This window comes from Podarcis liolepis (assembly GCF_965112155.1).
Source record: "Podarcis liolepis genome assembly, chromosome: 6".
In the NCBI taxonomy this organism is placed as follows: domain Eukaryota; kingdom Metazoa; phylum Chordata; class Lepidosauria; order Squamata; family Lacertidae; genus Podarcis; species Podarcis liolepis.
The window spans coordinates 88,221,077-88,233,112 of record NC_139559.1 but is presented as its reverse complement, the minus strand read 5'-3'; the positions used below and the strand labels follow the sequence as shown (position 1 = coordinate 88,233,112).

General features: G+C 46.4%; 1 protein-coding gene across 4 annotated transcripts in view; it reads left to right on the top strand.

Annotated features, from left to right (window-relative positions):
• Window positions 1–557: 557 nt before the first annotated feature.
• ADCY10 (adenylate cyclase 10) overlaps window positions 558–12,036 on the top strand; it is a 78,268-nt gene continuing 66,789 nt past the window's right edge. For 2 of the 4 annotated variants that reach the window (XM_083506707.1, XM_083506705.1), the window contains exons 1-6: window positions 580–830; window positions 1,400–1,504; window positions 5,071–5,109; window positions 6,072–6,215; window positions 9,911–10,116; window positions 11,204–11,300. In XM_083506707.1, coding sequence (XP_083362833.1) covers window positions 680–830; window positions 1,400–1,504; window positions 5,071–5,109; window positions 6,072–6,215; window positions 9,911–10,116; window positions 11,204–11,300 — 742 coding nt within the window. In that variant the 5' untranslated portion in view covers window positions 580–679. Of the gene's footprint in view, window positions 831–1,399; window positions 1,505–5,070; window positions 5,110–6,071; window positions 6,216–9,910; window positions 10,117–11,203; window positions 11,301–12,036 lie in introns of all 4 variants that reach the window. The other 2 variants (XM_083506706.1, XM_083506708.1) reach the window with 2 other exon arrangements.

Below are 12,036 nucleotides of genomic sequence, written 5' to 3'. Positions count from 1 at the left end.
GGCCCTTGGCCCAGTAGGTTCTTGGGCAAAACAAGTACGTTTAACCTAGCAACCGTTGTTAGGAAGGAAACAGCTTTGAAATGGTAAAGGGACCCCTGACCATTATGTGCCGTTGTGGCCGACTCTGGAGTTGTGGCGCTCATCTCGCTTTATTGGCCGAGGGAGCTGGCATACAGCTTCCGGGTCATGTGGCCAGCAGGACTAAGCCGCTTCTGGCAAACCAGAGCAGCGCACGGAAACACCGTTTACCTTCCCACTGGAGTGGTACCTATTTATCTACTTGCACTTTGACGTGCTTTCGAACTGCTAGGTTGGCAGGAGCAGGGACCGAGCAATGGGAGCTCACTCCGTTGCGGGGATTCGAACCGCCAACCTTCTGATCGGCAAGTCCTAGGCTCTGTGGTTTAACCCACAGCGCCACCCGCATCCCAGTAGGTTCTTTGGCAGAACGAGTACGTTTAGCCTAGCAACCGTTGTTAGGAAGGAGACAACTTTAAGTAACTGCTATTGGAGAAGAGCCCTCTGTCACTTCATTGTGACATGTGGCTGACAAAAGAGATGCTGCCAACACAGGTGCGGGAAGGAGCCCTCCCCTCCCGGTCCCTCGGCACCAGGTAAGAAGTCCCAATGCCTCTCTCCGGCAGCTCTGAGACAGTGTCCCAATAAACGCTCAGCAGGAATGACGAGTGAGGACAAGAAGCAGTTTGAGATCTCTAACCTCGGCAAAGTAGCCGCTCATGTCCCCGACCTCATAGTTTATGGTGATTTCTCCCAGGAAGTGCCTTTCATTGAGAGCTTCGATGGCGTGTTGCTCTTTGTGGACATTTCAGGTAGGCAAAGGGAGATCAGCGTTGGGAGGGAGGGACGGGAGCAGATTTCGGAGGCACCTCAAAGAAAGAAAGGAAGAGAGTTGAGGGACTTCAAATTGTTGTCCTGATGGGTAAAGGATGCGCAAGTCCCTCCATACTGAAAATAAACCCAGCTTCTCAGGCGTTCATATTGCTTCATGCCACCCCAAACTCCTCAGCCGGGCAAGAATCCAGGGGTCCCAGTGCTTACGCAGAGTTTGGAAATGCAGCAAAGCGGAGACTGTGGTGTCTTTATGACATATGGGTTATTTACACAGATATACAACCTGAGCCTGATGGGGAGGAGTTCAAAGCGTTGCACCCCGAGAGGCTCTCTCACTTCTCTCATAGGCTTGGATCCAAACCAGAAGCCAGCCATGCATAAAAGCAGTCAGCCCCCAATAATAAAATTTTGGGGGGTGAGGGGAAGGGAAGAAAAGAAACCATCTCCCAAAGTGATGTGAAACCTTCCGCTGCCTTTCCCACTTCCATCCTCTTGGCTGTAACTCAAGCTGTATTTCACTAATAGCAAGTGCTTACATATCTTAAAGGTTTCACGGCACTGACCGAAAAGTTCAGCATGACCACCAACCTCGACCGCGGTGCTGATGAGCTAACGCTGGCCCTTAATAACTATGTGGGAGACATCGTGGAAGGTAAGTAGAGCAACCTGAATGCCAAGACCCCGTGACCCCGCAGTTCTCTAGTAGATAATGAGCACATGTACACAAGTATTTTGGTTTTTTATATATTTTTTATTTTTACCAACCACCAAAACACAAACAGTGAAACCCCCCCCCAGGCGGCTGATACATTGGGTATACAATATTCAGTAATATACCGTATTTTGCGCCCCATAGGGCGCTCTGGCCCATAGGACGCACCTACTTTTTTTGGGGGGGGGAAATCCCCCCCCCAGGTGCGGGGCTGGAAGAACCAGGTCGGAGAACAGCGGGAAGGCACGCTCTGCCTCCCCACTGTCCCCCGAGCTTGTGGGGCTGACGATGGGGAGAAGTGCGCTGATCCCGGTACTGCAGGCAGCTCTGCACCGCCATCCGGAGCGGGGCGGGACTTAGCGCCCCGCTCCCGATGGCCGCGCAGAGCTGCGCTGATCCCAGGACTGCAGGCAGCTCTGTGTGGCCATCGGGAGCGGGGCGGGGCTTCGCCCCCGGCTCCTGGTGGCCGCACAGAGCTGTGCTGATCCCGGGACCGCAGGCAGCTCTGCGCCACCATCCGGAGCGGGGCGGGACTTAGCGCCCCGCTCCCGATGGCCGCACAGAGCTGCGCTGATCCCGGGACTGCAGGCAGCTCTGCGCAACCCTTGGAGCCGGTCTCCCGAGGGTTGCACAGAGCTTCCTGAAGCCTGGAGAGTGAGAGGGGTCGGTGCACACCGACCCCTCTCGCTCTCCAGGCTTCAGTGAAAGCCTGCATTCGCCCCATAGGACACACACACATTTCCCCTTCATTTTTGGAGGGGGAAAAGTGCGTCCTATAGGGCAAAAAATACGGTACATATTCAGTAATATACATGTTCAATAATGTTCAATAATAACATATTCAAATTAACCATATGTACACTTCCATATACCTTAACACTCCTCCCTCCACAAGGTTTATTTAACTTTTAACATTTTAATAAGCCCCAAATTGTTCAAACCTACTCAAATAATTCAATATCTTCTCAAACCAATCCTCCTCTTTCTCACTGACCTCAAACCCTTTCATGCTATGTATTTCACAGTCAGGTATTCTAAAATTATAATATTATTCAGTTTTTTCCTCCATAGGTTCACCCCTAGCTCTTCTGGATTTTTCCAATTACTCGCTATAACCTGTCTGGCTGCAATTACCATCAATTTTACCCATTTGAATTCCTCTTTTGTTTTTACTCGGTACTACTCAGTGTAATAAGAACCATTAATTTATTTCCACGTTCCTTCCCACAATTCCCGATATTTCTATACCAATCTGTTTCCAAAATTCATTAACTAACAGACAATCCCACCACATATGACTGTACATTCCCATCACTCCACATTTTGGTTTATGGGTTCAAATAGGCCACAACTTTATTGGTTACGGATGTAAGCGGTTTGGCTTAGGCATTGGGGTGAAGCCAGGCTATATCTTGACTCCTGCCCATCTGCAGGGCGTCCAACTAAGGGTAAACCACCAATAGAGCCCTATGATTTACATCATAGGGATGTCCCAAGCCCACGTCCAGGCACTGGACAGGATCCACACCCCCAGATCCCTTGAACAGTATACCCTTGATGAGGAGGGTATCATGGTACTGCCAGAGAATGCCGAGCAGGAGCAGGAACAGGCAGAGGAAGGTGGGCAGGAAGCGGCGATGGAGGGAAGAGGGGAACGCCAGGAGGCGGGAAGGCCCTAAGATGTTGAAGCAGAGCCCCAGGACCGCACAGGAAGTTCTAGCACTGATAGTGAGACAATGCCTATTCCGTCTGCCAAGGAGAGGAGAGTGTTAAAGAGGAGGGGGGAGAGGCATTACATGAAACTTCCCCACTTTTTCTGTTGGAGAAGAAGCCGGTGTAGGCCACTCCCAGAATCTGAACTGGAGGATTCAGATGCATGAGTGTAATACACTGCTTGTACATATGTAAAATAAAGAACTGTATGTATCCCTGAGTGAGCAGAGGTACTTCTTGCGAAGAGCATTCACAAGCCATCACAGAGGGGCAGGCGGAGGCTACAATCTCCCCTCGCAACCCTCACTTTGGTTCCAGAGATATTCTATCGTCCCAGCACTCAGACAGTGCTGGGAAGTGCCACGCCATCCTACAAGGGCTAAAATTTGGCCAGGGTCAATGCTGAGCTGACCTAAGTCCTAAGTAAGGGACGCGGGTGGCGCTGTGGGTTAAACCACAGAGCCTAGGACTTGCCGATCAGAAGGTCGGCGGCTCGAATCCCCGCAACAGGGTGAGCTCCCGTTGCTCCTGCCAACCTAGCAGTTCGAAAGCACATCAAAGTGCAAGTAGATAAATAGGTATCGCTCCAGCGGAAAGGTAAACGGCGTTTCCGTGCACTGCTCTGGTTTTCCAGAAGCAGCTTAGTCATGCTGGCCACATGACCCGGAAACTGTACACCGGCTCCCTCGATCAATAAAGCGAGATGAGCGCCACAACCCCAGAGTCAGTCACAACTGGACCTAATGGTCAGGGGTCCCTTTTTTTAAAGTCCTAAGTCAAAAATGAAAGATCACAGGTTGGAATGGGCTTCAGTCGCTGCCACCTTTGTTCAAAGGTTTTCCAACGGCAGGGCTAGGAGAGACTCCGGCCGAAAAGGTTGGGGCGTTGTTGCCACTGCCAGTCATGACAGGCAGTCGAGTGCCAGATGGACCAAAAGCTGAACTCCAGGAGTCCAGAAATGGGGGAGCAAGTGGAGGGCACCCCCTTTTGGCATTGTCCCATGGCTGAGCCCAAGTTCAGAACACTCTCTTGATTGGATCAAGGTTCAAATCTCAGATCATCTTGGGATCATTGAACTCTCCTGAGGGCTCAAGCCTGGATTTTAAACTGGGAATTGTGGCCCACTAGCACCCACAGTTGCTATAAGGGCGATCGATACTGGTGGAATAATAACAGCCTCTAATTAATGCCCACGGAGAGGAAAAGCAGCAGAAAGTGGCAGTGCCCTTTCTGGGTTGTAACTTTAGTTGTCTTTCTTTTTTCCTCCTGGTAGGGGCTGAGGTGGGACGCAGGTGGCAATGTGGGTTGAACCACAGAGCCTAGGGCTTGCCGATTAGAAAGTCAGTGGTTCGAATCCCCATGACGGGGTGAGCTCCCGATGCTCGGTCCCTGCTCCTGCCAACCTAGCAGTTCAAAAGCATGTCAAAGTGCAAGTAGATAAATAGGTACCGCTCCGGCGGGAAGGTAAACGGTGTTTCCGTGCGCTGCTCTGGTTCGCCAGAAGCAGCTTAGTCATGCTGGCCACATGACCCAGAAGCTGTACGCCGGCTCCCTCGGCTAATAAAGCGAGATGAGCGCCGCAACCCCAGAGTCGGTCACGACTGGGCCTAATGGTCAGGAGTCCCTTTACCTTTACCTTAGGGGCTGAGGTGGTGAAGTAAACAACCCCAGTTTAAAACTTTATAGCCTTGTCTGTCTTCTTAAGGTATTTAGAGCACACAGAGAGTAAGAAGAACTGTGGAAGCAATGGAAGCTACTTCTGTAACCCTTCTCCCTTTCTTTTTCCCTTGCAGAGGTCTTGGTGTTTGGAGGCGATGTCTTGAAATTTGCAGGTAGGACCCTTCTGTGGGTGGGTGTCACACCTGTGTGTGTGTGCTTTCAATTGTATGTTCCACAAATCCAAGTCTTTCTTCTTCTTTTGTATAAATTTTTTATTAAATTTTCTGTTTTACAATTCAAAGTACTCATTTATACATCCTTAAGATATCAATGACTTCCTTTCTTCTTTTTCCATGGTTCGTTTGACATATCATAAATCCCTGCATATTTTACAAAAACTAAACCATTCAGTATTCCATTACTGCATCCACCAAAACTTATTTACACTGCTGAATTCATCTTAGTGCTGCTAGCGTTTTCAACTGTACACAGGTATATATTCAACAAATGTTTTCCAATCTTCTCTAAGCGTATGTTCTTCTTGTTCTCTTATTCTATATGTTAAATCTGCAAGCTGCGCATATTCTGTCAACTTAAGTTGCCTTTCTTCATTGGTTGGGACCTCAATCATTTTCCACCTTTGAGCCAATGAAACATGGGCTGCAGTAGTGGCATGCATAAATAACCTTTCCTGACCCCTAGGAATTTCAGTCACAAATCCAAGTCTTTCTGAAGGAGCGTCTCCACCTTCATCGTTCCGTCCAGACACTGAAATCCAATGCTGAGGGCCTTCTGGTGGTTCCCTCACTGCTAGAAGTGAGGTTACAGGGAACCAGGCACAGGGCCTTCTCAGTATTGGCACCTACCCTGTGGAACGCCCTCCCATCAGATGTCAAGGAAATAAACAACTATCTGACTTTTAGAAGACATCTGAAGGCAGCCCTGTTTAAGAAAGTTTTTAATGTTTGATGTTTCATCACATTATTATTATTATTATTATTATTATTATTATTATTAATGTTAATGTTTTGTTGGGAGCCGCCCAGACTGGCCGAGGAAACCCAGCCAGATGGGTGCGGTATAAATAAATTATTATTATTCTAATTATTATTGTTATTCTCTCTGGCTTCTGTAGGGGATGCATTGCTGGCACTCTGGAAGGTGGAGCGCTGCCATATAAATGATATCATCACTCTGGCACTGAAATGTAGCTTCAGCATCCAGCAAGAATACGGGGTTCGCGATACGGAGGTGGGACTGGAACTGCGCGTTAAGATAGGTAATGCATCCTCCCCTACATGGAGCTCAGAGCCTGTGATGCTTGGAAAGTCGAAATGTGCGCCTCTGCCTGAGAGAGACAGGAGCACAGACTGGCACAGCAAGGCAGGAGCTCTCAGGGGTCCTTGCTATAATTTCCCCCGGGTTCTTCTTCTTCTTTAGCGATCACTCGTAGCCGAGTAAGATTGCCTTCCATGAACACAGTTTTAACAGTGAGTCCGCAAGTGACTGTGGAGGCCAATTCTGGATCCACACGTCCTTCCACAGTGGGGACATTGGTTTCCGGGCGGGAGTTGATCATGGTGAGGGTTTGCCAAATGTGTCTTCCTCTTAGCACGTTTCTCTCTTTCGACCTGAGTTCGAGCGTCTTCAAAGCCCATGACACCTTTGGTAAAGGCTGTTGCGTGTTCAGACCCAGAGACCTCCCCCCTAAATAAATTCACACTTGACTCAAATGTTAGTTTTGGTTTTTGGCAGAATTTAGGCCACAACTTTATTGAATACAGAAGGTGAGTGGTTGCATAGGCTCTGGTTTGAGTAGCTCCCTGCACCCTTGAAGACAGCACTGACCCAGGGCACCAGCATAGGTCAGCCAAGGGTGAACACCTGGGTAGGCGAAAAGCCGGGAACAGACTACGTTCACCACCCAGAAGCCCCCCTGGACTCAGGCATGGGCACAACCCCCTCTCAGGGGTTGACCAAACCAAGTTGAGTCCCTGGATTCCTTTAATGGAATACCCTTCACATAGGGATGGTGAGAGTGTTCTCCCATCCCTATCACCTGAACCAGAGCCTATCCGCAACCTTACAAGTTGCGACAATTTGCTGTGTGGCAGGTTAAACCCAAATGGCAACAGCCAATCAGCCAAGTGGGGAAAATTCCTGCCATGCCCCTGTCCCAACGACAGACGACACACGACGGCATAGCAAGGTCAAGCGCAAAATGCCCTAAAAGTAGGGAGAGGTGGGCAGGTGTTCCAATTGCATGAGCTGAAAGAGGAAGCTCTGGGTCACATGCATGGGCATATATAGGTCCCTCAATCTGTTTGGAGTGCGTCCCATTGGCCAGATTGAACCCAACATTGAGGGACCTACCAAGTGGGTGTTGTGGCTGACCAATCTTACCCACCCACAACAGAGGTGGTCAGCCTCCAGGTTTCACCGCAACACGTGCCCTCTTTTAGGGAGGACATGATTTCTCCAATTGGAGCGCTCGCAGGCCAGTATTTCCCAGTTGTCGGTGTTTATACTACATTTTTTTAAACCTCTCTTGTGGACCACCAGCATTACGCTTTCCATTTTAAAGTTCGGAATAGAGTAGCTGCTTTGGAAGACGATAACCAGGCATCCGCACAGCATGACCAGTCCAACCGAGTTGATGTTGAAGAATCATTGCTTTGACACTGGTGGTCTTTGCTTCTTCCAGTACATTGGCATTAGTGTGCCTGTCTTCCAAAGTGATGGGTAATTTTTTTCGGAGACATGTTGATGGAATCAACCCCTGGTTCTAGCCAGCAGGCAATACCTCTCACTTAACAGCCATGCATTACACAGAAGTTACCTAAATCTCTTCTATTCCTCCCATGGTCTGCCAAGGCTCATCCACAGTCCCACTTGTCCTGATGCTTGCCCCCAGGAAAACCAGCTCTTTACTGCGGAATCAGAGCAAACATCCGTTAGGTTTCCCACACATTGGCGTGGGCTCCAATTCAGTGATAAGGAGCGGCTTTCCCCGGGGAAAGAGGCAGGTTAAAGTCAAAACCGCTAGAAAGCATGGGGTGCGTGGAAAACCTCATGGACTCCTGCAAGGTGTCGACGAGCCTTTACTTAACTGTTCATTTCACAGAGTCTTCTTTCTTTCTGTTAAGTTGTGGGTGAACATATCAGACAACTCAGCGATTCTTCAAACAGCTCTTGTTTATTCACAGGCCAGAACAGAACTGAACTGAAGGGTTCAGCCAGCCTGCTTATATAGAGCTCCACTAGAATGCAACAGTAACCATTTTCTGTAACTATCCAATCACTGAACGTCACTTTCAATCCCTTATTTGCATATGTGGACCTGAGTGAAATCTATCTACAGTATCCCCCTGCTGGCCCAGGGTGAGAGCGTCAGTACATAACACTTTCTTTGGCAATCACTCATAGCCGAGTAAGATTGTTTTCCATAAACATGGTTTTAACAATGAGTCCGTAAGTGACTGTGGAGGCCAATTCTGGATCCAGACGTCCTTCCGCAGTGGGGACATTGGTTTCCGGGCGGGAGTTGATCACGGTGTGGATTTGTCAAGCGCGCCTTCCTCTTAGCACGTTTCTCCCTTGCACCCTGAGTTCGAGTGTCTTCAAAGCCTTTGGTAAAGGCTGTTCTCCAACTGGAGCGCTCACAGGCCAGTGTTTCCCAGTTGTCAGTATTTATGCTACATTTTTAAAGATTTGCCTTGAGACAGAGTAGCTCCTTGTTCTCCAGACTGTAAGGAGCCATAAGGAGGAAACGTCGGACTGTCATTCATTTGGAATTTCCCAGACATACCTGGGAATTGGCTGTCAGAAACAGTGTCCGGGCAGTAATAACTGAAATGTCTAGGAAACTCCCATGTCGGGAGTGTAGATTCTGTGGTGAATGCCTTTAAAATAGCTCAAAATCTTTTGCTTCCGGATTTTCACTTTTTGAAATATGGCAACCCTAAGGGAAGGGCCAAGTCAGAAAAGCAGACAATACAGTAGTTTAATAGACCTAAATCCCCCTCACCCTTAAGACCATTAAGGGAGAAATTGGAAGAACAAAACTGTTCCCACAAAAGTAGAGTGGCAAGCTCTAATGACAGAACACCTTCAGTTGGCAAAGTTATCAGGAAGAGTAAGAAACGACACGAAACAGAGAGTCTATAAGGAATGGAGAATATTTAAAGAATACTTTAAAAAATCATTATAAGAATGAAATTCTCTTGGCAGAGCTAGACTGATTCTTGCAAAACAAAAAGTGTAAATAATATTGTGTTAGGACATATGAAGATAACTGAATGTAATATGAGGCTGCATATTATAAAGGAAAGAATAGACATAGTAAACGATAATTTTTGGAAGCCTTTTAAAAGTTTATTTATAGAAATCTTTTTTCTTTTTGCTTTCTTTTTACGAAATTGTATTTGTATGAACATAAAGGACAATTTGTTATTATATTCGTGCAGAACAATTGTATAAAATTATGTACTTGTTTCTCCTTATCTTCTTTTTCTTTTTTCTTCTTTGTTCCAGCTTTGGTATTGAATATTGTTATATATATAGACTTCTCTTTTTCTAATTAAAACTAATAAAGATTATTTTTAAATAAGACCATTAAGTCCCAGCTGCACCACTGACTGGAGGATATGCTATGGCCCTGGATATGGTGGGAATTATTTCCATGCAAAATGAGAACTATTGAATTAATTTCCATTGCCATGTATGATTTCATGTTATACCTGGGATGCTTAACAAACGTCTTTTGCTGCAGCAAATATTATTTCAATCCCCAACTACTAAATAAATGCTCTTGGACAATTAATCAGCAATCTTGCCTGATTTTTGTCCGTGTTGTATGCTGTCCCTTTAGATTTTGTTTTATTTATATGTTTTCATCCATGCATTCTCTCCATTGTTAATCTAGCCATTTCTGTGAGGTGTTCAAATGGATTACGATGTTGTACCTTTCTCCAGGACTATCTGCAGGTCACATCTCAAAAGTTGTGGTAGGAGACAACAGGCACCAGTATTTCCTGGTAATTGGCCGAGCAGTGGATGAAGTGCGGTTGGCCCAGAACTTGGCGAAAGCAAGTGAAATTATCCTGTCGCCAAATTGCTGGGAGCTCTGCGACCGGAAACTAATTGAGGTGGAAAAAATCAAAGATGAGCGAGCTGTTAAGGTGGGTGGGTGGCGGCGGTGGACAACACGCTTGCCGCTGCCTGTTGTGGCATTCTTTCTCTCTACCCAAAGTTTAAACTTCTAATAACTTAATTAGAAACAATTGCAAGTACCAGATTGGCTTAGGATTTAAATATGTGATGTTATAGAATAATATGTTTAAACTTATTATGAAAAGAAAGAAAGATGTTATTTGATTAAGTAAATTTTATGAGAAATTAGTTTTGGAAAACCATCACAATAAAATATCATATTTTTTGCTCTACAAGACTCACTTTTTCCCTCCTAAAAAGTAAGGGGAAATGTGTGTGCATCTTACGGAGCGAATGCAGGCTGCGCAGCTATCCCAGAAGCCAGAACAGCAAGAGGGATTGCTGCTTTCACTGCACACTGATCCCTCTTGATGTTCTGGCTTCTGAGACTCAGAATATTTTTTATCTTGTTTTCCTCCTCCAAAAACTAGCCTTGTGGTCTGGTGCGTCTTATAGAGCGGAAAATACGGTACATTGAAACTCAGCCAGGGGGACTCGAGGAATGTCAACAAAAGTAGAATTATTACAGTTAGGATTTATGTTTGTTTGTTTGTTTGTTTATAAATTTGGAAAATCAATAATTTTTTTTGGAAAACAAAGAAAGACAAAGTTTAAACGTCTGGTGGAGGAAATAGAACATGGCTGAGTTCAAGATCCTTGGCCCTCCCAGGTTAGTGCTGTTTGTTAGAAAAGGCAGATACTCTCTGTGATCTTAGGGTTTATTCACACTTACTTTTGGCTCCATTCTTTCCAGGTAGAGGTCCACACTTTAATACTCTGTGACCAAGCATTTGTTGTTGCTGCTGCTGCTGCTGCTGCTGTTTGCCCTGAGCTTTCCCTACAAAAGCCCACTCTTTAAATCATACTGGTGCTGAACAGGGTTGGGACATGAGGAGACAGATAAGGGGGGAATGTGATGGTAATTTGCATCCAAGGAAATGTGCTTGGGGTCTCGTGGTGCGGGGAGAGATTAATGTTGGGAAGTTGACTGACAGAGGTCATATCTGGCAGAAACAGGGGTGAAGATGGTTAAACAGCTGTAATTCTGTTTGCCAGGTTCGATACATTAGAAATACCCTGGATTTTGACACTGAGGAGTTCTTTGATAGATGCACACAGTACCTGTACCAAAATCGCATCTGTGACAATTTTGGTGAGTTCTTTGGCTATTGTAAGATGTCTAGAAAGAGGTCCATAGATGTCCCTTGAAGGTTGCTGGGCTGGGGCAAGTCGTATGGTGGGGGCTCTCCTTCTCATTTTCTGCAGGCGAAATCTGCCTCCCGATGTGAACCAGATGGCAAAGGCACTAATAATAGGGAAGAGCCCTAAAATACTTTAAATAAGTGCTATGGAGTGAACCTGAAACTATATGCATACAAAGCACATGTCATATCATTCTTAAGTACTTTTAAAATCTGCATACATCACAAAAAACACATTAGGATATTTGGGATTGCATTATACCCGGGTTTACCCACCCTTCGGGATTGTCCACACCTCTTTCCCCCAGGGAAAACAGCTCTTTTAGTGCTCAATCGAAGCAAATAGCAGTCGGGTTTTCTGCAGATTGAGGTTTGTTCTGATTTAAAGCTACAGAGTGGGGCTTTCCCAGGGGCAAGGGGAAAACTGCTTGGACTCATGCCTAGAAAGTGAAGTCAAGTTGAAAACTGCTTGAAACTTGAAAACTGCTTTCTAGGCATGGGAACAGAAGCGGAAGTGTAGACAAGCCTTAAGACAACACAATTTTTTCTTGCCTATTACACAGATCTGGGTAAGGCCTTCCTTATCTATGTGTTCATAAATGCTCTGCAGTACCATTCACACATGGTAAAACTCAGACCGGGCTATTTAAAGGGGTAAAGGGACCCCTGACCATTAGGTCCAGTCGT